General features: G+C 39.0%; 1 protein-coding gene across 1 annotated transcript in view; it reads left to right on the plus strand.

Annotated features, from left to right (window-relative positions):
• The window catches only part of LOC136388388 (antigen WC1.1-like), a 55,263-nt gene that overhangs the window by 19,869 nt on the left and 8,336 nt on the right, over window positions 1–27,058 (plus strand). The window contains 5 exon segments of the mRNA XM_066360269.1: window positions 9,155–9,244; window positions 10,714–11,028; window positions 15,157–15,198; window positions 15,288–15,602; window positions 15,849–15,881. Of these exon segments, the coding sequence (XP_066216366.1) occupies window positions 9,155–9,244; window positions 10,714–11,028; window positions 15,157–15,198; window positions 15,288–15,602; window positions 15,849–15,881 (795 nt within the window).

The raw sequence follows: 27,058 nt of genomic DNA on the forward strand, positions 1-27,058 counted from the left end.
CATCCAAAAAAAAGCAGGTGTAGCAATACTCATATCGGATAATGCTGACTACAAGACAGGAAAAGTACTCAGAGACAAAAATGGCCATTTCATAATGGCTAAGGGGACACTGAATCAAGAAGACATAAGAATTCTTAATATATATGCACCAAACCAAGGAGCACCAAAATATATAAGACAGCTACTTATTGATCTTAAAACAAAAACTGACAAAAATACAATCATACTTGGAGACCTCAATACACCGCTGACGGCTCTAGATCGGTCATCCAAACAGAGAATCAACAAAGACATAGTAGCCTTAAACAAAACACTAGAGCACCTGGATATGATAGACATCTACAGGACATTTCATCCCAAAGTGACTGAGTATAAATTTTTCTCCAGTGTACATGGATCATTCTCAAGAATTGACCATATGTTGGGCCACAAAAACAACATCAGCAAATTCAGAAAAATTGAAGTTGTACCAAGCATATTTTCTGATCATAAAGCCTTGAAACTAGAATTCAACTGCAAAAAAGAGGAAAAAAATCCCACAAAAATGTGGAAACTAAACAACATACTTTTAAAAAATGAATGGGTCAAAGAAGAAATAAGTGCAGAGATCAAAAGATATATACAGACTAATGAAAATGACAATAAAACATATCTGAATTTATGGGATGCAGCAAAAGCAGTGATAAGAGGGAAGTTCATATCACTTCAGGCATATATGAACAAACAAGAGAGAGCCCAAGTGAACCACTTAACTTCCCACCTTAAGGAACTAGAAAAAGAAGAACAAAGACAACCCAAAACCAGCCGAAGAAAGGAGATAATAAAAATCAGAGCAGAAATAAATGAATTAGAGAACAGAAAAACTATAGAAAAAATTAATAGAACAAGGAGCTGGTTCTTTGAAAAGATCAACAAAATTGACAAACCCTTGGCAAGACTTACCAAGGAAAAAAGAGAAAGAACTCATATAAACAAAATCCAAAATGAAAGAGGAGAAATCACCACGGACACCGTAGATATACAAAGAATTATTGTAGAATACTATGAAAAACTTTATGCCACTAAATTCAACAACCTAGAAGAAATGGATAAATTCCTAGAACAATACAACCTTCCTAGACTGAGTCAAGAAGAAGCAGAAAGCCTAAACAGACCTATCAGTAGAGAAGAAATAGAAAAAACCATTAAAAACCTCCCCAAAAATAAAAGTCCAGGCCCTGACGGCTATACCAGCGAATTTTATCAAACATTCAAAGAAGACTTGGTTCCTATTCTACTCAAAGTCTTCCAAAAAATTGAAGAAGAAGCAATACTTCCAAACACATTCTACGAAGCCAACATAACCCTCATACCAAAACCAGGCAAGGATGGCACAAAAAAAGAAAACTACAGACCAATATCTCTAATGAATACAGATGCTAAAATACTAAACAAAATACTAGCAAATCGAATACAACAACATATTAAAAAAATAATACATCATGATCAAGTGGGATTCATCCCAGAATCTCAAGGATGGTTCAACATACGTAAAACGGTTAATGTAATACACCATATCAACAAAACAAAGAACAAAAACCACATGATCTTATCAATAGACGCAGAAAAGGCTTTCGATAAAATACAACACAATTTTATGTTTAAGACTCTCAACAAAATGGGTATAGAAGGAAAATATCTCAACATGATAAAGGCCATATATGATAAACCATCAGCTAACATCATATTAAATGGCACTAAACTGAAGGCTTTCCCCCTTAAATCAGGAACAAGACAGGGTTGTCCACTCTCTCCACTCTTATTTAATGTGGTACTAGAGGTTCTAGCCAGAGCAATCAGACAAGACAAAGAAATAAAAGGCATCCATATCGGAAAAGAAGAAGTAAAGGTATCACTTTTTGCAGATGATATGATACTATACATCGAAAACCCCAAAGAATCCACAAAAAGACTACTAGAAACAATAAGCCAATACAGTAAGGTTGCAGGATACAAAATTAACATACAGAAGTCAATAGCCTTTCTATATGCCAACAATGAAACAACTGAGAAGGAACTCAAAAGAATAATCCCCTTCACGATTGCAACAAAAAAAATAAAATACTTAGGAATAAACATAACAAAGAATGTAAAGGACTTATATAATGAAAACTATAAACCATTGTTAAGGGAAATCAAAAAAGATATAATGAGATTGAAGAATATACCTTGTTCTTGGCTAGGAAGAATAAATATAATCAAGATGGCTATATTACCCAAAGCAATATACAAATTTAATGCAATTCCCATCAAACTTCCAATGACATTTTTTAAAGAAATAGAGCAAAAAATCATCAGATTTATATGGAACTATAAAAAACCCCGAATAGCCAAAGCAATCCTAAAGAAAAAGAATGAAGCTGGGGGCATTTCAATACCTGACTTCAAACTCTATTATAGGGCCACGACAATCAAAACAGCATGGTATTGGCAGAAAAATAGACACTCAGACCAATGGAACAGAATAGAAAGTCCAGAAATAAAACCACATATATATAGTCAAATAATTTTTGATAAAGGGGCCAACAACACACAATGGAGAAAAGAAAGCCTCTTCAATAAATGGTGCTGGGAAAACTGGAAAGCCACATGCAAAAGAATGAAACTGGACTACAGTCTCTCCCCCTGTACAAAAATTAACTCAAAATGGATCAAAGATCTAAACATAAGACCTGAAACAATTAAGTACATAGAAGAAGACATAGGTACTCAACTCAGGGACCTGTGTTTTAAAGAGCATTTTATGAATTTGACTCCAATGGCAAGAGAAGTGAAGGCAAAAATTAATGAATGGGACTACATCAGACTAAGAAGTTTTTGCTCAGCAAGAGAAACTGATAACAAAATAAACAGAAAGCCAACTAAATGGGAAATGATTTTTTCAAACGACAGCTCAGATAAGGGCCTAATATCCAAAATATACAAAGAACTCATAAAACTCAACAACAAACAAACAAACAATCCAATAAAAAAATGGGAAGAGGATATGAATAGACAATTCTCCCAGGAAGAAATACAAATGGCCAACAGATATATGAAAAGATGCTCATCTTCTTTAGCTATTAGAGAAATGCAAATCAAAACGGCAATGAGATACCACCTCACACCTGTTCGATTAGCTGTTATTAGCAAGTCAGGTAACAGCAAATGTTGGAGAGGCTGTGGAGAAAAAGGAACCCTCATACACTGTTGGTGGGAATGTAAAGTAGTACAACCATTATGGAAGAAAGTATGGTGGTTCCTCAAAAAACTGAAAATAGAACTACCTTATGACCCAGCAATCCCTCTACTGGGTATATATCCCAAAAACTCAGAAACATTGATACGTAAAGACACATGCAGCCCCATGTTTATTGCAGCATTGTTCACAGTGGCCAGGACATGGAAACAACCAAAAAGCCCATCAATAGATGACTGGATAAAGAAGATGTGGCACATATACACTATGGAATACTACTCAGCCATAAGAAATGATGACATCGGAACATTTACAGCAAAATGGTGGGATCTTGATAACATGATACGAAGCGAAATAAGTAAATCAGAAAAAAACAGGAACTGTATTATTCCATACGTAGGTGGGACATAATATTAAAACTAAGAGACATTTATAAGAGTGTGGTGGTTACGGGGGGGGAGGGGGGAATGGGAGAGGGATAGGGGGTGGGGAGGGGCACAAAGAAAACAAGATAGAAGGTGACAGAGGACAATCTGACTTTGGGTGGTGGGTATGCAACATAATTGAACGACAAGATAACCTGGACTTGTTATCTTTGAATATATGTATCCTGATTTATTGATGTCACCGCATTAAAAAAATAAAATTATATAAATAAATAAATAAATAAATAAAATTATAAAAAAAAAAAAAGATTGCTGAGGCTATTTGTTTTCTTTTTTGGTTCCATATAAATTTCTAGAATATTTGTTATATATCTTTAAAGTATGTCATTGGTATTTTAATAGGAATTGCATTGAATTTATAAATTGCTTTATGTAATATAGACATTTTAATGATGTTTATTCCTCTTATCCATGAACACAGTATATGCTTCCACTTGTTTGTATCTTCTTTGATTTCCTTTATCAATGTTTTATAATTTTCTGAGTACAAGTCTTTAACCTCCTTGGTTAAATTTACTTCTAGGTACTTTGTTCTTTTATTACAATAGTGAAGGGGATTGTTTTCTTAATTTCTCTTTCAGACAGTTCATTGCTGGTGTATAAAAATGCTTCTGATTTCTGAATATTAATTTTATATCCTGCTACCTTGCTGAATTCATTTATCAGGTCCAGTAGTTTTTTGACTAAGACTTTAGGGTTTTCTATATACAGTATCATATTATCAGCAAATAATGATAATTTTACTTCTTCTTTTCCAATTTGGATGCCTTTTATTTCTTCTTGTCTGATTTCTGTGGCTAGGACTTCCAGAACTTTGTTGAATAAGAGTGGTGAAAGGGGGCACCCCTGCCTTGTTCCTGATCTTAAGAGTATTGCTTTTAATTTTTGCCCATTGAGTATGATGTTGGCTGTGGGTTTGTCATAGATGGCCTTTATCATGTTGAGGTATGTTCCCTGTGTTCCCACTTTGCTGATAGTTTTGATCATAAATGGGTGCTGGATTTTATCAAATGCTTTTACTACGTCTATTGATATTATCATGTGATTTTTCTCCTTCCTTTTGTTTATGTGATGAATCACATCGATTGATTTGCAAATATTGTATCAACCTTCCCTCCCCAGAAAAAATCTCACTTGATCATGATGTATGATGTTTTTTATGTATTGCTGGATCTGGTTTGCTAATATTTTGTTGAGAATTTTAGCATCTAAGTTCATCAGGAATATTGGCCTATAATTTTCTTTCTTTGTAGTGTCTTTGCCTGGTTTTGGAATGAGGATTATGCTTGCCTCATAGAAGAAGCTAGAATGCCTTCCCTCCTCTTGAATTTTCTGAAATAGCTTGAGAATGATAGGTGTTAATTCTTCTTTGAATATTTGGTAGAATTCACCTGTGAAGCCATCTGACCCAGGGCTTTTGTTTGTTGGGAGTTTTTTGATAACTGTTCTAATCTCATTTGTTGTCATCTGTCTTTTAGGTTTTCTGATTCTTCCAGATTGATTTTTGAAAGATTATATGTTTCAAAGAATTTGTCCATTTCACCTAGGTTGTCTAATTTTTGGCATACAGTTCTTCATAGTATTTTCTTACAATCCTTTGTATTTCCGCTGTGTCAGTTGTTACTTCTCCACTCTCATTTCTAATTTTATTTATTTGAGTCCTCTCTTTTTTTCTTGGTGAGTCTGGTTAAAGGTTCATCAGTCTTGTTTACCTTTTCAAAGATCCAGCTCTTGGTTTCATTGATCCTCTGTATTGTTTTTATAGCCTCTATGTCATTTATTTTGGCTCTGCTCTTTATTATTTTTTTTCCTTCTACTTCCTCTGGATTTTACTTGCTGTTCTTTTTCTAGCTCTTTTAGATGCAGGGTTATGTTGTTTATTTGAGCTTTTTCTTGCATCTTAAAGTATGCCTGTAATGCTATGACCTTCCTTCTCAGGACTGCTTTTGCTGTGTCCCATAAATTTTGAATTGTTGTATGTTCATTTTCATTTGTCTCAAGGAAATTTTTACTTTTTTAAAATTATTTTTATTTATTCATTCATTTTAGAGGAGAGAGAGAGAGAGAGAGAGAGAGAGAGAGAGAGAAAGGAGGGAGGAGCAGGAAGCTTCAACTCCCATATGTGCCTTGACCAGGCAAGCCCACAGTTTTGAACCAGCAACCTCAGCATTCCAGGTCAACGCTTTATCCACTGCGCCACCACAGGCCAGGCTCAAGGAAATTTTTTATTTCTTTCTTGATCTCATTGTTAACTCATTCGTTATTTAATAACATGCTGTTTAGTTCCCAAGTGTTTGAATGTTTTTCAGTTTTTCTATTGTAGTTGATTTCTAATTTCATGCCATTGTGGAGAAGATGCTTGATATGATTTCAATCTTCTTAAATTTACTGAGACTCATTTTGTGTCCTAACATGTGGTCTATCCTAGAGAATGTACCATGAGCACTTGAAAAGAATGTATAGTCTGCTGCTTTGGGGTGAAAGGTTCTGAAGATATCTGTTAAATCTAGTTGATCTACTGTGCCTTTTATGTCTGCTATTTCTTTGTTAATTTTCTTTCTGGAGGATTTATCCATTGACGTTAGTGGGGTATTAAAATTCGCTACTATTATAGTATTGCTGTTGATCTCGCCCTTTATGTTTGTCAACATCTGCTTTGCATATTTAGGTTCTCCTATATTAGGAGCATAGATATTTATAATGGTTATATCCTTCTGTTGGATTGCTCCCTTTATCATTATGTAGTGACCTTCTTTATTCCTTACTATAGCCTTCGTTTTAAAGTCTATTTTGTCAGATATAAGTATTGCTACCCCAGCTATTTTTTTTATTTCCACTTGCATGAAATATTTTTTCCATCCCTTTACTTTAAGTCTATGTGTATCTTTTGTTTTAAGGTGGGAGAGACCCTCGTATTCTTTTTTTTTTTTTTTTTTTTTTTTGTATTTTTCCAAAGCTGGAAACGGGGAAAGACAGTCAGACAGACCCCCGATGTGCCCGACCAGGATCCACCCGGCATGCCCACCAGGGGCGACGCTCCGCCCCAGAGGGGCGTCGCTCTGCCGCAACCAGAGCCACTCCAGCACCTGGGGCAGAGGCCAAGGAGCCATCCCCAGCGCATGGGCCATCCCCGCTCCAATGGAGCCTCGGCTGCGGGAGGGGAAGAGAGAGACAGAGAGGAAGGAGGGGGGGAGGGGGAGAAAAGCAAATGGGCGTCTCTCCCATGTGCCCTGGCCGGGAATCGAACCCAGGTCCCCCGCACGCCAGGCCGACGCTCCACCGCTGAGCCAACTGGCCAGGGCCAAGACCCTCATATTCTGATGAGCCCACACTCTAGCCAGCCACCTCAGAGATTTGAACTGATGACCTCAGCATTCCAGGTCAAAGCTCTATCCACTGTGCCACCACTGGTCAGGCAAATCATACATTATATATTTTAAATACCTACTGATTGTTTTTGTTGGCTTGCTCCATTAGTTACTGAGACTGGTGTTTTTATTTTGTTTTTCTAAATTACAGAAACCCTGCCCTCACCACAGCATCTTCAAAGCCCATAAATCTGCCAGTAGTCTCCCTAAAGCCCTTCAAAGTCCTGCTGCCTTGGTGCCCCCCTCCCAAAATCGAATATGTTTGGGGTTGCTATGAAGTAAAATGTTATCAACATTCATGTACAAGTTCTTGTGCAAATATTTTCAATTCTCTTCAACAGAAGTTAGTTAAAGACAAACATTTCTCTTTTTGTTTAGTGGTAGGGTAGCATTTCTGTATAACATGGTAAGTGTCCTGGTTACTAATGCTACCCAATAAATCTTCCCAAAAACCTTCACAACTGAAAACAAATAATACATTCCATTTTGCTCATGAGTTCCTGGGTCAGAAACTTGAGAAAGACTCAACTTGGCAGTTTTATCTTGGGGTCTCTTATGTGCCTTCCCTGTCATCTGGGGCTAAAGTCCTCTGAAGGCCTGACTGAACTGGAAATCCAGATGGCTCCCTTACACAGATAACACCTGGTAGTTCAGCTTGACAAGGCCACCTGCCTGTGGCCTCTCCAACATGATAGTCTCAACAGAGCCAGACTTCTCTTAAAGCAAATATCCCAAATGAATCATGGGGACACTGCACAAATTTTCTGACCTAGTGCTGAGAATTAAGCAGTGTTGAGAGGGAGGGTCAGTTAAGATCAAGTTAAGGAATCCCAGTGGAAAGGGGGGAGGGAGTCATAGGGAGGGGGATAAAGGGGGGTATAATGGGGGACACGGGGGTGGGAGGTGGGGTGTTACATTGAGTGGGACACTTGAATCCATGTTAACACAACAAATTAAAATTAATTTAAAAAACAAAGTCAAGTTAAGGAGACATGGACCTCACTTCTTAAAGGATGCAATACCAAAGATTTTGTGTATTTGTTCATTTTCTAATTTCTACTTTTAGTTCTGTCCATTGTTGTTTTATAGATCTAAGACTTAGGATAAAAAGAGGTTAGACCTTTTCACTATATCTCTTGTGACCCTTTTTATATTTCCTATTTTTTTCCACTCTGCATTCATTCTATATATTCCCTCTGGTCTTCTGGTTTGGTATTTCTACCACACGTTGATCTACTATGTTATCATGCTCCTTCTTTGAGTTCCACCAACTTTTTAAGCCTTAGAAATTTAATATTCTTTTTGTTGTAATTTCTCTGCCAAATATGCATTTTGTCACTTAATTCTACGTGCATTTTAATCATAGTTATTTAAACTCCTTGTCAGGTAACTCCAATTTAGATGCCCTGTGAAAAATGTCTCTAATATAACCGTTTTCATCTTGATTTTTCATCAGATCTTTTTTATATGGGAATTTTCTTAATGACGGACACTGTAGATTAAAAAAAATGTAGAAATCCTTTAGAAAGCATTTTATTTTGCTTCCTCTAAGTATCTGACAGAGAGGGTGGATCACCTCATTTAAAAGAAAGTGAAGTTATTAGAAGCCAAGCGTCCATTTTTGTGAGGACTACCTTTAGTTCACTTTTCTTTCTATGGTACAAGGGTTCTGGTTAACAAGGCTGGTCCTCCATGGCGCACTCTGAGTTATACTTTGATTTCCCCAAACCCTGTGAGTCTGGACAAACTCTGCTGAGCTTTTCAGAGTCTCAGCTATAATCTTTGAATTGACAAAAGTCTCAAAGGGTAAGAGGCTCACCTGAGCCCTTAACTTCTCTCTGACAGCTGGGTTCCTCAAATTCCCACTGCCTTGGTAGCTCTAAAAGACTTTCAGACGATATTGACACACTCCAGTAGTCTAAACTCATTTTTCATGCAATGCCTGGCTTAAAATAAAACTTGGCATTGTCAGAGCAGAACTGTCCAGAAAGAAGGTGAAATCTAATATTATAATAACATGGCTGCTATTTTACAGCTTTCATTTCAGATGCAATCACTGGGTTTATTAGGTAGTTCAATTCAATTTCCTGCTCTTCAACCCGATTCCCTCTCTGTTTCTGTAGGAAACCAGACTCACGTGTTGCTCGAGTGTGACCCCATGTCTGAACCACCTGGCTCTGCAGCCTCAGAAGAGGGCGCTGCCAACTGCTCAGGTGAGGGGCCCCACAGCACCAGGAACCCTTCTCTTTCCCTGTGTAAATGCCCCACTGGCCTCTCTCTCCTCAGACAGCAGACAGCTCCGCCTGGTGGACGGGGGCGGTCGCTGCGCCGGCAGAGTGGAGGTCCTTCACCAGGGGTCCTGGGGCACCATCTGTGATGACAGCTGGGACCTGAACGATGCCCGGGTGGTGTGCACACAGCTGGGCTGTGGAGATGCCCTCAATGCCACGGTCTCTGCTCACTTCGGGGAGGGATCAGGACACATCTGGCTGGATGACGTGAACTGCGCAGGAAAGGAGTCCCGCGTGTGGCAGTGCCCTTCCCGGGGCTGGGGACAGCACAACTGCAGGCACAAGGAGGACGCAGGGGTCATCTGCTCAGGTCTGCGCTGCACATTGTCCACAGGCTGGGGGGGAGCAGGTGGGGCCCTGGAGGGTGGGAATCGGAACCCTGAGGGGACGTTGCTGAAAGGGCCAGAGGAGAAGGAAGCTTCCTTCCATGGTGCCCGTCATTCTGGCAGCTGTGGAGATGGCGCTCCGGTGTCCTCCGCAGCCCCTGAGGCTCGTGCCTCTTTCTCAGCAACGTCTCCTGACACAGCCGTTTCTTACACAGCTTCGGTTGAAAGCAGAACTCACTCTGCAATTGCCCTTTAGTAAGATCTTCAGATCCTACTGATGTAATGAATTATCATAAATTGAGTGGTTTAAAACAACACAGATTTTCTATTTTATGATTCTGTAGGTTAGAAGTCTGAAAAGGGTCTCACTGGGCTGCATTCTTCCTGGAGGCTCTGGGGAAGGTTTCTTTACCCTGCCTTTTCTAGTTTCTAGAGGAGGTGTGCATAACTTCACTCCTAGCTCCCTGTCTTTTTCTTCAGACACACTACCTTGCCTCCCTCTGACCTTTCTTCCTTAGTCATATCTCCCTCTGAACGGAAGCTGGGAACGTTTGTATATTTAAGGACAACGGGTCTAAAGATGTGATTAGACTGGGTTCACCTGGTTAATCCATATCCCAGGTGAATCTCTCCATCCAAAAGTCCTTATCTTAGCAGTTAACTATAGAGTCCCTTTAGCCATAAAAGGTAATACTTCACCGGTTCCACGGGCTAGGATGTGGAGATCTCTGGGGACCCATTATTCTGATCACCACCCACTATCCACAAGCCCGTTCACATACTCTGTCGGAAGTTAAGTCAGGAAACAGCACTCAGCTTTCCCTCCCGGCAGAGGACCCGGGTTGGTGTTTCTTTCTGTTCATATTCCACTACATCATTGTGCTAGAAGTAGACAAACACCAATGTACAAAGTCAGGGAAAGAGACACAAATTTCAGTCTTGCCACTTAGTGGGCATCTCCTCAGCAGAGTCAGCAACAAGTGTTCACAGCTGCTGGGAGAGAGAAAACGCAGAGCGTTGAGCGGGATGCTCACTGTGCCCTGTCTTCCCTTCTTTCACGTTTAGAGTTCCTGGCCCTCAGGATGGTGAGCGAAGACCAGGAGTGTGCTGGGTGGCTGGAAGTTTTCTACAACGGGACCTGGGGCAGCGTCTGCCGCAGCCCCATGGAAGCCACGACCTTATCCACGATCTGCAGACACCTTGGCTGTGGGGACAGTGGGACCCTTGACTCTTCTGTTAATTTCAGGGAAGGTTCGAGGCCCCGGTGGGTGGATGGAATCCAGTGTCGGAACACTGATAGGTCTCTCTGGCAGTGTCCTTCTGATCCTTGGAAATATAATTCATGCCGTCAAAGTGATGAAGCTTATATCACATGTGCAGGTGAGTTACTGTCTGTTTCTATGTAGGATGGGTTGTTAGCGAGACTTATATCTTCAAATCCAAGAGGTGAATTTAAGATGAGTGTTACAAAATGAAGTTGGATGAGATGATTTAATCCACATGTGCAATCTTGTTTAAAAAAAAATTAAAAACCTGTGCTTATAGCAGTTTATGTGAAAAATACCAGAGAGATTGGAAAAAAAAACATGTGGGCAGCATGAGTAACACTCTGATCAACTTTCTAAGGAATTTCTAATTTTCTAAGGAGTGGTTAAAAAATATGCCAAGCACCTTGAAGTAAGTAAGGGGCCAAGCAGAGAATCAATCCTGATTGCTCGGTCTCCTTGACTCATGGTATTTTACTCTGAGATGCATCTATACCACTTAGACTACTTCTCAAGTCAGTCTGTTGGCTGATAGTAGTTGAGTACCTGTAGGTACAGATCTATACATTAGGTAAGAGCACAGAGCAGAGAAAAATATAGTCACTGGTCTCATAGAGCATACGATCCTGTGCTGAAAACTCCCATGAGGCAGAAATTTCAAGTGTCATGAAGAATGAGAAAGTGCTTGGAAGTATGTAATTTGGGCAAAAAAATACCCAGGTTATATTAAATGGACTCCCAAAGGATGAGTAAGAGTTCCTTAAAAGAAGAAAGTGGAAAAATCATTTTGGTCATTGTAAATACTGAGCTGGGACAGGGTGTGGTATATTTGAGATACTGAGAAAATTCCATTAGGCAGAGCAGAAAGAGGGTGAAGGAGAGAGGTGCAAGGTGCTGGAGTGTTGTATCCAGTGCTGGGAATAAATTTCTTTTAACTACCAGGGTGATGAATTTGTTGACCTACAGTAGGGTGAACTGCCTGTAGAAGTGCTGCTGGCACATTTCATTGTCTAGGTGCATGTGTGCCATGTGCAAAAACAACTAGAAACCATGTCATAGGGAGTCTCCAATTAGGCTAAGAGCAAAAATGCCATAGTAGATGTAGCCTGGTCATTGACCTCAGACTCTGAAGGACTTTCCATGGAAGAAGGAGGGGCTCACCAAGAGCTGCTCCAGGGAGCAGGGCCCTGACTTGACAGATAGAGGTTACAAGGAGGCAAGTTTGGGTCCACTATAAGTACAAGTATCATAATAGAATCTTTCTACTGTGAAGCTCCCCCAGGGAATGAACACTATTATAGGAAAAAGAACGCTGGAGGCAAGAAGGATGGCCAGCCAGCCTTTCCTTATATCCCCTTTTGCCTGTCTCTGTCTCTTCTCTGAAGCAGCCACACCTGCTCCTGCTGGGCTATAGAGAATTTGTGTTCTTTCCACTAATTTGTTTTATGCTTACAGAAAGGCCAATATTTTTTCTTTCACTTAAATTATGAAAATATTACTTATTTGTTGTAATCAAGGAAATATGTAAAATGTAAAAAGAGAAATAAATCACATATTAAAATTTCTTCTCCAAACATGTGTATGCAGTGTCCATAGGAATAATGAACCATTTTATTTTCCAAATTCCTCTATTTTATAAAACATATCCAACTCTTATAACCATAAATGAGTTTATTTGATGGTGTATTTTTTACAATAGTAGGATTATATCATACACATTATTCTTATATTGGCTTTTATTACTTAACAGTATATCCAGTATCCCTCCCAGTAAATCTAACTTATTTGAGAACAACAGCAAATATTTCATTCATAACAGGCTAGTACTATAGTTTGCCTATTTGTTGATAGTATAATTGTTTTTAATCTTACCCCCTCACCAACAATTTTGTAATTAAAATTTTACACCTGTATCTCTACATACTGAGTGAGTCTATTACTATAGGATGAGGGCCCTTCTTCTGGTGACAAACTTCTTCCTCCTGACCTTATATTATAATTTCCCAAAGACTCCACCAATCTGTGTGTGTGTGTGTGTGTGTGTGTGTGTGTGTGTGTGTGTGTGTGTGTCTTTCTCTCTCTCTCTCTCTCTCTCTCTCTCTCTCACACACACACACACACACAAGTATATACACCCTATTCTGGTCTTCCTTTAACAATATGCTGGGAGTGGCCTAAAATTCACTACTGGGAAGATTATGGCGAGAGATCCTTCATAGGCAGAGGCTCATTCCCTTCCTTGCCTCTCTTGCCTCACCTCTTTGTCTTTTCCCTGTTGAAAACCAAAGATACAGGGGTTGGCAAAAGTTGGTTTACAGCTGTAAAACAAATAAATAATACAATAATTAATTAATAATACAAGAATAAATGTTTACATACTCACAACTGTAAACCTACTTTTGCCTACCATGTATATTAAACTCTAAGACCTTCTGTTAACACTATTTTTCCTACAGTAAAATATGGCGAATTGAGAGGTAATGAAGTCTCTAACCTTGATGGTGAGCAAGCAGCCCACACAGAGCTCATGCCATAATTTTCTAAGATGTTCTGTGCAGAGGGTCAAGGTGTGATAGGATGATGTAGAAAAGATATGCAGATTCTGATATTTTTACAAGTGCCATGAACATATGTTTTCTTCTATTGTTTTGTGTTTATTTCTTTGTTTCAATTCTTTTATGTATTTTTTAGTCTTTTATTTGTTTTCTCTGTGTCCTCTCAATATATTTTTTGTTAGTAAATTTATTTGAGTCTGATGCAGACATTTCTGTCTTTCTATCTAGGTATATGTTCACCTGTCGTTCTCTGAATCCTACTTTTCCTATTCTGCATATGCCCTCTCTTAAGAGTTTCCTCTTACTCTTGTTATTTTGCTTGCTCACATCATATTGAATGATAAAAAAGTATATAGTTTTAAATCTGGTTTATAATTTTCACTACAAATTATATAAGTGAAATATTGAATAAATTAATTCTGTGCTTATGGACTAATTATATGGGAGTATTTATTATCACAAGCCGTCTTTTTTTCTTTTCTTTTTAGCTAGAGAGATAGAGAGACAGAGACAGAGAGAGAGAAGAAAGAAGGACAGACAGGCAGAAAGAGAGATGAGAAACATCAGTTCTTCTTTGTACCACCTTAGTTGTTCATTGATTGCTTTCTCATATGTGCCTTGACCGGGGTGGGGGTGGGGATCACCAGCAGAGCCAGTGACCCCTTTCTCAAGCCAGTAACCATGGGATCATGTCTATGATCCCACACTCAAGCCAGCAACACCATGCTCAAGCTGGTGAGCCTGTGCTCAAGCCTGTGACCTCAGGGTTTCGAATCTGGGTCCTCAGTATCCCAGGCCGAAGCTCTATCCATTGTGCCACAGCCTAGTTAAACTATTTCTTTTATTATCTTACTGATTAGCAAGAATTTTAAATAATTATATTTCACTAGATTTTATTCATTTATTAAATAAATATTGATCAAGACCTATATATGGTATTTATAGATTTTCAAGGTATACTTATTGAAAGAATGCATACAATGTGCCAGGCACTGTCTTAATAGCAGAAACACAGAGGTGAATAAGATACGCAATGTCCTGCCCTGGCTGGTTCACTCAGTGGCAGAATGTTGGCCCAGCATTTGGAAGTCCTGGGTTCAATTCCCGGCTAGAGCACACAAGAGAAGTGCCCATCTGCTTCTTCACCCTTCCCCCTCTCCTTTTTCTCTATCTTTCTCTTCCCCTTACGCAGCCAGGGCTCCATTGGAACAAATTTGGCCCAGGTGCTAAGGAAGGCTATGGCCTCCACCTCACGCACTTGAATGACTCAGGTTGCAACGGAGCAACGCCCCAGATGGGCAGAGCATTGTCTCCTGGTGGCATGCCAGTCGGCTACATACGGGAGACTCTGTCTCCCCGCTTCTCACTTCAGAAAAATACAAAAAATAAAAATAAAAAAATGATATGCAAAGTCCACCTTTGAGGGAGTTTCCACTCAGGTGTATGGGATGTGTGTTTGTTTGTATTTGTTGTGAAATGTCGAGAGTGATAAGTAAAGTAATTTCAGTAGGTGATAGACTTTAGGCTCTAGTGAATGTCTCAGTAACTCAGTCCATTAGATTAATTATGACACTTGTGTTTTCAACTTGTCACTGGACTGAACCAAGGACCTTGAATAATCTTGTTGTGGGGCAAGACCACACCCAACCGTCCCTGACCCGGTGCTTCCCCAATGTCTGCTTCTGCAGGAAGGAGACCCAAGAGCTGTCCCACTGCTGCCCCCTGCACAGGTATACCAGCCCCTCCTGCTCCCTTTTTGGATCCCAGGGCTCCTTCCTCCCACCAGGGGCGGTAACAGGAGCTGCTGCCGCCTTTTCAGACAAACAGAAGCTCCGACTGAGCGATGGAGACACGAAGTGCTCAGGGAGAGTGGAGGTTTGGCACAATGGCTCCTGGGGCACGGTGTGTGATGACTCCTGGAGCCTGTCAGAGGCCGAGGTGGTGTGTCAGCAGCTGGGCTGTGGCTCTGCCTTGGAAGCCCTGCAGGGGGCGGCATTTGGCCCCGGAAACGGGAGCATCTGGCTGGATGAGGTGTGGTGCAGGGGCAGCGAGCCTTCCCTGTGGGCCTGCCATGCGAAGCCCTGGGGACAGAGCAACTGCAAGCACGAGGAGGATGCTGGTGTGAGGTGTTCTGGTGAGTGGGGGAGCGTGGGGTCAGCTCTGACTGGGGGGAGGGGATAGTGGGGGCCAAGGGCTGGGCAGGGGGTGGATGGGGAGTTTGTACCCAGAAAGCATCTAGATGCTGTAGCCCTGGATCCAAAAAGAAGGAGCTGGGGGGATTGATATTGTGGTGAGGGATGATTTCAGGGCTCAGGGGGAGAAGTGGCTACCCTGTGGTCTGCCCCATTCCTGTGCTCAGAACTCCGGTTTTTCTCTCCAGGTGAAAGAACAACATTGCCCACCACTACAGCAGGTACAGTGCCACCATCCACGAGTGGGGGAGAATGTTTGAATTCTTGGGACATGTTCTATAGAATCTGTGACAGAATTAGCCAACTCAGTAAAGGAAAGAGCATGAGGAGCGACTGGGTGGCAGGGAGTCAACAGGGTATTTTCCTGGGAGAAATTCCCCTCCCTTGACTCGCTGTGCCAGAAGTTTCCCATGTCCTCAGATCATGGGAGGCTGAATTTTGCATTGCAGAATCTAAGTTGTTTCTTTGTTGTTGTTGTTTTTTTTACCTTCCCCAGTGTGTTTGTTAGTTTACTTTGTTCCTTAACTTTCATGTTCAGATCAAAACCTGACAATACCCTAAAAACACTGATCTCCCTGTCATTTGAAGGCTGTGTGTTTCTCTTTCAACACGCTTTTCTCTGGGCTGAGACTTGGACAGGCCTGCTCCTTGCTCTCAGCTGTCATTTTCATTAATTCCTCTTCTGTGTTTCTTCTCAACATATGGCTACTTTGAAATTCACACCAAGAGGCAATACCCTGCACTACTTCCATTGGTTGCTGTCATCATCCAACCTTCTGGCCTCTCCCCTCGTCCACTGACAACTGCAGCACCGGGCTCACCAGGTTCCTCACCCATGTCGTACTCCTGGAACCCTTGGTGGTTACTTCAACACCTTTAAATGCAACTAAGGCCACAATCCTGGCCTCTCAGTTCATTGAGTTCCTCATTTTTAAGCATCTTCTCTTCCATCCTACCTCTGGTATGTGTACACTACTGACCATCACTAACTACACCTTGAAATCTTGATCTCTTTATTCTATACTTTTATCATTGCTTCTTATCCTATAGCTCATAAACTTTAATGATCATTTTCCAATAATTTTTCATCCTTATGGAGTACACTATCATTTCCCTATCAATGTGTTTTCTCTTTGTCTTCACATTTTTTTCTTAGCCTAATTAGATGAGCCAACATTATAATCATTCTCTTTAACGACACTCAACTCCTTTGCCTTGTCCTTGTCAGCCTTCACTGGCACACACGAGAACGGTTAAAGTCAACTACCTAACTACTCTTTGCTTGTACTGAACTAATGAAATGGCAGGAGAAGAACACACCTCATGTTGCTATTCTGTTTTTATTGGGCTGTATGGTCAAAATCTGAGAGACATTTATGATGGTGTAATCAAAAGCAATTGAAAGTTTTTTAAACTGAAGAGCAAATTAATCAGTTTTGCATTAAGAGAACATCCTTTGAGGACAGGATAGACAAAGGATTATTGTACATGGTGACTTGAAATAGCTTGGAGGTGTCAAGGTTGACTGCTAGAGGTATGGCAGTGCCTTTTATCTATATGGGAAACACAGAAGCATATGGGAAGAAATCTATAGGCTCAGGATAGATATGTAGATATGTTACATTCAAAGTAGATAAGAAGACTCAGGTGAGAAGTCATTAGGCATTTAGAAGTATGCAATTTGAGGTTGGAATGGAAATCTGGGTGGGAGATATAACTTTAGAAGTTACCATAGAAATGCTTAGATCAGAGTGAATGTGATCACTAGGAACATAAATATTCCTAGTATAGAATTCAAGGAACATTAAAGTTTAAAAGCTGATAGAGCACTCTATGAACTGACATAGAGTCTGATACAAAGCTAACAGAGAAATAGTAATGCAGAAAATACTGTGTTTGAAAGTCAGGTTAAAAAATAAATTTCAATGAAAGGGGAACAGTCCTATGTGTTAAATACTACTAGGACATTAGATAGATGAGAACTGAAATGTGCCCATTAGATTAAAGTCACTGTACATCACTGATTGTGTTAACTAGAACTCTTTTGAAGGTGGAGTGTGTGAGTGGATACCAGAGATTAAAATATCAAGGAAACCTTTGCCACTGCATGGATGGACCTGGAGAGTATTATGCTAAGTGAAACAAGCCAGTCAGAGAAAGACAACTACCAACTGATTTCACTTATGTGGAAACCAGTGAACAAAATAAACTAACAAATAAAATAGAAACAGACTCATAGATATGGGGAACAGACTGATGGCTGTCAGAGCACTGGGGGTTGGTGAAAAAGATGGAGGAATTAAGAAAAAAAATATTCATGGATATAGATAATAGTATGGGGATTACAAGAGGGAAAGGGGGTGGTGGAAGGTGAAAGAAGGTATGAGGGGATGAGTGGTGATGGAAGAAGACTTGAATTGGGGTGGTAAACACACAATACAATATGCAGATGATGTATTATAAAATTGTGCACATGAAACCTATATAATTTTATTAACCAATGTCACCCCAATAATTCAATTCAAAAATAAAAAATTTCATGTAAAACAATACTAAGGCAATAGTGAAAATACATATAATATTTATGAGACTGTGAAGGGCAAATATTTGGAAGTGAGGTTCAGGAGTGTTGTACCCAATGCTGGAAATATATTTCTTTTAACTACCAGGGTGATGAATTTGTTGACCCACAGTAGGGTGAACTGCCGTTAAAAGTGCTGCTGGCACATTTCATTGTCTAGGTGCATGTTTGTCATGTGCAAAAGCAACTAGAAACCATGTCACAGGGAATCTGCAATTAGGCTAATGAACAGAAATGCAAGAGTAGATGTAGCCTGGTTGTTGACCTCAGACTTAGAAGGACTTCCCATGGAAGAGGGAGGGGCTCACCATTAGCTGCCTCAGGGGGTAGGGCCCTACTTGATGGTTGGAGGTTACAAGGAGGCAAGTTTGGGTCCACTATAAGTATCATAAGGGAATCTTGCCACTGTGAAGCTCCCCCAGGAATGAACATATTATAGGTAAAGAACACTGGAGGCAAGAAGGATGGCCAGCCAGCGTTTCCTTATATCCCCTTTTGCCTGTCTCTGTCTCTTCTCTGAATCAGCTACACCTGCTCCTGCTGGGCTTGTACCAGGCTTGGCACTAAAGAATTTCTGTTCTTTCCACTAGCTTGCTTTATGATATAAAGATTAATGAACTAGTACGTACCATTTGCTAAATTCATCCATTTTTTACTAAAGCATATTCAAACTCATATACACATAAAATAATTTATGTTGATGATATCTTTTTATTGGTTTTTAACAAAATTAAGATTTAATCAAACACACTATTGTTAAATTGGCTTTTGTCACTTAACAATATATCATTGACATTACTCCAGGTAGATATAACATTTAAGCAATGGCAAATATTTCATACATGAGAGGTTGGTACTACAGATCATATAACCATTTGCTTGCTTATTGGTAGTCCAATTTTTTTCAAATTCCCCCCTGTACAAATAATTTTGTGATAAATGTCTCTTTCATGTATCTCTACATACTAGTGAGTTTATTGCTATAGGATTACTCCCAATGTTGATATTATTAGGTCAAAGGATAGGCAGGTGCTCGCACACACAAATGTTAGGATATTGTCAAATTACTTTCTAGGTTGAATTATTTTCAGTGGTCTCCTTTATATCTAGATAAAAGATGCTGGGATTTTCCAAGAGCTTGACCTTTAAACCAAAGTCACATCCCAAAGATGCTCCAAAATCAATCAGCTTACAAAGCCCACAAATCTCGTTCTAAGATATTTGAAGTCTGAATAAGGACAAGGGTTGCTTTGCTTCTGTTTCTTTTTTTTCCTTCTCTTCTCCCTCTTTCCTTCCCTCTCTTCTCTCTCTCTCTCTCTCTCTCTCTCTCTCTCTCTCTCTCTCTCTCTCTCTCTCTCTCCCTTCCCCCTTCTTCTGCATTTTCATAGTGTTTCTCTTCCCTCAACATCTCTTTCCTGCCTCTTGGTTTGTTTTCTCTCCCTCCCACCCCCTGCCCCACCCATCCAGGTGTACCTTGGACAACTTGCTGGGAGTTGCCTGAAATACACAGCTGTGGGAAATCAATATTGTAAAGGCAGAGGCTCACTCCTTTTCTTGCCTCTCTTTATTCATCTTTTTATGAAGAACTGAAAGGATATTAAACTGTAAGAGCTTATATTGATGATGATTTTCCACAATCAAACACAATAAATGAGAGGTAGTGAGGTTTTTGATCCTCAAGTGAACAGTCAAGAGAAGTCCTGCCATCATTTTCAGAGATGTTCTCTGCACAGGTTAGGAGGTTTGATGGGATAATACGGAAAGATAATGCTAATTTTGACATTCTACGTCAAGCACCGTGTATAATTCTGTTTTCTTATGTTGGTTTGAATTTATGTGTCTATTTCCTTTGGTTTCCATTCTTTTTTTTTTTATATAATAATTTTACTTTTTTAATGGGGTGACATCAATAAATCAGGATACATATATTCAAAGATAACAAGTCCAGGTTATCTTGTCGTTCAATTATGTTGCATACCCACCACCCAAAGTCAGATTGTCCTCTGTCACCTTCTATCTTGTTTTCTTTGTGCCCCTCCCCACCCCCTATCCCTCTCCCATTCCCCCTTCCCCCCCGTAACCACCACACTCTTATCAATGTCTCTTAGTTTCACTATTATGTCCCACCTACGTATGGAATAATACAGTTCCTGGTTTTTTCTGATTTACTTATTTCGCTTCGTATCATGTTATCAAGATCCCACCATTTTGCTGTAAATGTTCCGATGTCATCATTTCTTATGGCTGAGTAGTATTCCATAGTGTATATGTGCCACATCTTCTTTATCCAGTCATCTATTGATGGGCTTTTTGGTTGTTTCCATGTCCTGGCCACTGTGAACAATGCTGCAATGAACATGGGGCTGCATGTGTCTTTACGTATCAATGTTTCTGAGTTTTGGGGATATATACCCAGTAGAGGGATTGCTGGGTCATAAGGTAGTTCTATTTTCAGTTTTCTGAGGAACCACCATACTTTCTTCCATAATGGTTGTACTACTTTACATTCCCACCAACAGTGTATGAGGGTTCCTTTATCTCCACAGCCTCTCCAACATTTGCTATTACCTGACTTGCTAATAACAGCTAATTGAACAGGTGTGAGGTGGTATCTCATTGCTGTTTTGATTTGCATTTCTCTAATAGCTAAAGAAGATGAGCAACTTTTCATATATCTGTTGGCCATTTGTATTTCTTCCTGGGAGAAGTGTCTATTCATATCCTCTTCCCATTTTTTTATTGGATTGTTTGTTTGTTTGTTGTTGAGTTTTATGAGTTCTTTGTATATTTTGGATATTAGGCCCTTATCTGAGCTGTCGTTTGAAAAAATCATTTCCCATTTAGTTGGCTTTCTGTTTATTTTGTTATCAGTTTCTCTTGCTGAGCAAAAACTTCTTAGTCTGATGTAGTCCCATTCATTAATTTTTGCCTTCACTTCTCTTGCCATTGGAGTCAAATTCATAAAATGCTCTTTAAAACCCAGGTCCCTGAGTTGAGTACCTATGTCTTCTTCTATGTACTTAATTGTTTCAGGTCTTATGTTTAGATCTTTGATCCATTTTGAGTTAATTTTTGTACAGGGGGAGAGACTGTAGTCCAGTTTCATTCTTTTGCATGTGGCTTTCCAGTTTTCCCAGCACCATTTATTGAAGAGGCTTTCTTTTCTCCATTGTGTGTTGTTGGCCCCTTTATCAAAAATTATTTGACTATATATATGTGGTTTTATTTCTGGACTTTCTATTCTGTTCCATTGGTCTGAGTGTCTATTTTTCTGCCAATACCATGCTGTTTTGATTGTCGTGGCCCTATAATAGAGTTTGAAGTCAGGTATTGAAATGCCCCCAGCTTCATTCTTTTTCTTTAGGATTGCTTTGGCTATTCGGGGTTTTTTATAGTTCCATATAAATCTGATGATTTTTTGCTCTATTTCTTTAAAAAATGTCATTGGAAGTTGATGGGAATTGCATTAAATTTGTATATTGCTTTGGGTAATATGGCCATCTTGATTATATTTATTCTTCCTAGCCAAGAACAAGGTATATTCTTCCATCTCATTATATCTTTTTCGATTTCCCTTAACAATGGTTTATAGTTTTCATTATATAAGTCCTTTACATTCTTTGTTATGTTTATTCCTAAGTATTTTATTTTTTTTGTTGCAGTCGTGAAGGGGATTATTCTTTTGAGTTCCTTCTCAGTTGTTTCATTGTTGGCATATAGAAAGGCTATTGACTTCTGTATGTTAATTTTGTATCCTGCAACCTTACTGTATTGGCTTATTGTTTCTAGTAGTCTTTTTGTGGATTCTTTGGGGTTTTCGATGTATAGTATCATATCATCTGCAAAAAGTGATACCTTTACTTCTTCTTTTCTGATATGGATGCCTTTTATTTCTTTGTCTTGTCTGATTGCTCTGGCTAGAACCTCTAGTACCACATTAAATAAGAGTGGAGAGAGTGGACAACCCTGTCTTGTTCCTGATTTAAGGGGGAAAGCCTTCAGTTTAGTGCCATTTAATATGATGTTAGCTGATGGTTTATCATATATGGCCTTTATCATGTTGAGATATTTTCCTTCTATACCCATTTTGTTGAGAGTCTTAAACATAAAATTGTGTTGTATTTTATCGAAAGCCTTTTCTGCGTCTATTGATAAGATCATGTGGTTTTTGTTCTTTGTTTTGTTGATATGGTGTATTACATTAACCGTTTTACGTATGTTGAACCATCCTTGAGATTCTGGGATGAATCCCACTTGATCATGATGTATTATTTTTTTTAATATGTTGTTGTATTCGATTTGCTAGTATTTTGTTTAGTATTTTAGCATCTGTATTCATTAGAGATATTGGTCTGTAGTTTTCTTTTTTTGTGCCATCCTTGCCTGGTTTTGGTATGAGGGTTATGTTGGCCTCATAAAATGTGTTTGGAAGTATTGCTTCTTCTTCAATTTTTTGGAAGACTTTGAGTAGAATAGGAACCAAGTCTTCTTTGAATGTTTGATAAAATTCGCTGGTATAGCCGTCAGGGCCTGGACTTTTATTTTTGGGGAGGTTTTTAATGTTTTTTTCTATTTCTTCTCTACTGATAGGTCTGTTTAGGCTTTCTGCTTCTTCTTGACTCAGTCTAGGAAGGTTGTATTTTTCTAGGAATTTATCCATTTCTTCTAGGTTGTTGAATTTAGTGGCATAAAGTTTTTCATAGTATTCTACAATAATTCTTTGTATATCTACGGTGTCCGTGGTGATTTCTCCTCTTTCATTTTGGATTTTGTTTATATGAGTTCTTTCTCTTTTTTCCTTGGTAAGTCTTGCCAAGGGTTTGTCAATTTTGTTGATCTTTTCAAAGAACCAGCTCCTTGTTCTATTAATTTTTTCTATAGTTTTTCTGTTCTCTAATTCATTTATTTCTGCTCTGATTTTTATTATCTCCTTTCTTCGGCTGGTTTTGGGTTGTCTTTGTTCTTCTTTTTCTAGTTCCTTAAGGTGGGAAGTTAAGTGGTTCACTTGGGCTCTCTCTTGTTTGTTCATATATGCCTGAAGTGATATGAACTTCCCTCTTATCACTGCTTTTGCTGAAACCCATAGATTCTGATATGTCGTATTGTCATTTTCATTAGTCTGTATATATCTTTTGATCTCTGCACTTATTTCTTCTTTGACCCATTCATTTTTTAAAAGTATGTTGTTTAGTTTCCACATTTTTGTGGGATTTTTTTCCTCTTTTTTGCAGTTGAATTCTAGTTTCAAGGCTTTATGATCAGAAAATATGCTTGGTACAACTTCAATTTTTCTGAATTTGCTGATGTTGTTTTTGTGGCCCAGCATATGGTCAATTCTTGAGAATGATCCATGTACACTGGAGAAAAATGTATACTCAGTCACTTTGGGATGAAATGTCCTGTAGATGTCTATCATATCCAGGTGCTCTAGTGTTTTGTTTAAGGCCACTATGTCTTTGTTGATTCTCTGTTTGGATGACCGATCTAGAGCCGTCAGCGGTGTATTGAGGTCTCCAAGTATGATTGTATTTTTGTCAGTTTTTGTTTTAAGATCAATAAGTAGCTGTCTTATATATTTTGGTGCTCCTTGGTTTGGTGCATATATATTAAGAATTGTTATGTCTTCTTGATTCAGTGTCCCCTTAGCCATTATGAAATGGCCATTTTTGTCTCTGAGTACTTTTCCTGTCTTGTAGTCAGCATTATCCGATATGAGTATTGCTACACCTGCTTTTTTTTGGATGTTATTTGCTTGGAGTATTGTTTTCCAGCCTTTCACTTTGAATTTGTTTTTATCCTTGTTACTTAGATGAGTTTCCTGTAGGCAGCATACAGTTGGATTTTCTTTTTTAATCCATTCTGCTACTCTGTGCCTTTTTATTGGTGAGTTTAATCCGTTTACATTTAGTGTAATTATTGATACTTGTGAGTTCCCTATTGCCATTTTATATCTTGCTTTCTGTTAGTTTTGTGTCTTGTTTGATCCTTCTCTTTCGTTTTTCTCTTTTGTTTTTATTTGGTTGTATTCCATACATCTTTCCTCTGTTGCTATCTTTTTTATCTCATGTGCTTCTGTGGTGGTTTTTTCAATGGTGGTTACCTTTGAGTAATGAAAAGGGTCCCTACCCTGTTCATTGTAGCGAACTATTTTGTGAGTACTTTTGCACTCCATCGTCCTTTGCTACTGTTAATCTCCATCTTCTCCCCCTCTTTCTTTTTGTTGTTGTCACAGTTTAAATTTGGTTTTATTGTGTTCTTCTTGGAGCTTTTACTTGTGGCTCTGTTTTTTTTTTTTTGTTCTTTGTATCTGATTGGAGAACCCCCTTTAGTAATTCCTGGAGTGGGGGTTTTCTGATGATAAATTCCCTCATCTTTTCTGTATCTGTGAATGTTTTTATTTCTCCTTCATATTTAAAGGAAAGCTTTGATGGGTATAGTATTCGTGGCTGAAAGTTCCTCTCTTTCAAGACTTTAAATATTGGGGTCCACTCTCTTCTAGCTTGTAGAGTTTCTGCTGAGAAATCTGATGATAATCTAATGGGCCTTCCTTTATATGTTGTATTCTTCTTTTCCCTGGCTGCCTTGAGAATTTTTTCTTTGCTGTTGGTTTGTGTCAATTTCATTATGATATGCCTTGGAGTAGGTTTGTTGGGGTTAAGAAAACTCAGAGTTCTGTTTGCTTCTTGAACTTGAGGCTTTAGTTCTTTCCACAGGCTTGGGAAGTTCTCATCTATTATTTGTTTGAGTATGTTCTCCATTCCATTTTCTCTCTCTTCTCCCTCTGATATACCTATTATTCTTATGTTATTCTTTTTGATGGAGTCAGATAATTCTTGTAGGGCTATCTCATTTTTTTTAATTTTTGAGTCTCTTTCTTCTTCTCTCTGTTGTGCCTCAAGTTGCTTGTCTTCTATTTCACTAATCCTCTCTTCTATCTGACCTGTTCTATTAGCTAAGCTTGTTACTTCGTTTTTCAGCTCGTGAATTGAGTTTTTCATCTCTGTTTGATTTGTTTTTATAGTTTCAATTTCCTTGGACATATATTCTTTGTGTTCATTGAGTTGTTTTCTGAGCTCCCTAAATTGCCTTTCTGTGTTTTCTTGTATATCTCGGAGGATTTTTAAGATTTCTATCTTGAATTCTCTGTCATTTAGCTCCAAGGTTTCCAATATATTAAATTTTTTCTCCATAGATTTTTCCTCATCTAGCTGTGTTACCTCTCTTTCTTTTGTATCCATGATATTCGATTTTCTCTTCCTTAATGGCATCTGAGGGTGGTTTTGTTGATAGTATTAATGAGATTTAATAAAGAATAAAAAGTTTAAGAAATAATAAAAAAAATAAAAAATCAAAAAGTTGTTTTTTTAAAAAAAAATTAATAATGAAATAAAGAAAAATAAAATAAAATAAAAATTTAAAAAAAAAGAAAATTATTCCCCCCCTCCTTTTTTCCTCTCCTCTCCTCTCCCCTCTTTCTTGATAAAATCTTGTGGTGGACTGTGAATTATAACAAACAATGCCTGTGATGGAGGGCCTGAATTGGGGAAAAGTAATAAAGGGGCAAAAAAAAAAGAAAAAAAAAAGAGCGTATGGACCCACAAAAAGCAAATAAGGAAAAAATTTGGGTCAAGAATAAAATGATTTGCTTTTAGGTGTTGGTTGTCTAAGAGTTATGATGAGAGGATTAAGAGGAAAACGGAAAAATGGGGGGACAAATTAAAAAATTACTATTGTATTTAGTGGAACAAGAACTAGATATTATGGAGAGCCAGGGATAGGAGCACTGCTAGTGAGTTAAAAAGGTGAAGTAAAAACCCCCCAAAATGCCACAAACATAAGTTTGAGTCCCAGATAAGATAATTTGTTTGTTATTGAGGTTTGAATGAGAGGAGATGTAAAGGAGAAAGGAAGAAACTAATATAGAGGGAGAAAAGAAAGAGAGAGAGAGAAAAAAAGAGGGAACCACTAAAAGAAGAAAAAAGAAAGGAGAGAGAGAGAGAGAGTGTTAAGGGTTTTGGAGTGCAACCCTCATAGAGAGAAAGGAAGAGAAGAGAAAAGATAATGGGAGATGTAACACTTATGGGTAGTGTAGTTCAAGGAGAGGAGAGAGTAAGACCGGTAGAGAGTTAATCGGCCAAATTGGAGGAGGAAAAAAAAAGTATCAAGAATGAAGATAAGAGAAACAAACGAACAAATATAATAAAATGGGATAGGTTATAACGTCTGCAGATTATTCTTGATTTTGAGAGGTTATCTTCTTGCTTTTTCTTTTCTCTCCCTCTTCCTGGTCGGTGACTCTGTACCCCGGGTTTTGCCCCTTTGGCACGCTCAGGTGGAGGTTTGCAGTTGATAAGTCTCTATGGCAATGTCATATATTGTGCTTTAGTCTCGTTGGCAGTCGAAGCTCATTAGCTTTTATAGGCTCCGACAGTGAGAGAGTCCGTGTTCCTGGAGCCTTTCTCCTAGTCTTTCCTTCCTCAATTAGTAGCCTGATAATCCAGCTATGGGGTTGCTGCTGCCTCTGCCTGGATAGTAAGAGGCTCAAAGAGCTGGCAACTCCCCACTCTATTTCCACTCAGCACAGGGCTATGGGTAAGGCTCAGTCAGTCAGAGCTGCTAGCATAATCAGGCGGGCTTTCCGCCCACTCATAGACCTCTGGCTCTGCCACTCTGTCCAGTAATACAAGCAGGCGCCCACTTCCGGGGCGCTTGGAGGAAACTCTCACTCACTGTCTGCGACCAGGATATCCGGCCAGCAGTCTCATGCTCTGAGTGAAACCCCCAACCGCAGGGAAAAGTTGCAGCGTTGGAATTGAG

Source organism: Saccopteryx leptura, chromosome 1, assembly GCF_036850995.1.
Source record: "Saccopteryx leptura isolate mSacLep1 chromosome 1, mSacLep1_pri_phased_curated, whole genome shotgun sequence".
In the NCBI taxonomy this organism is placed as follows: domain Eukaryota; kingdom Metazoa; phylum Chordata; class Mammalia; order Chiroptera; family Emballonuridae; genus Saccopteryx; species Saccopteryx leptura.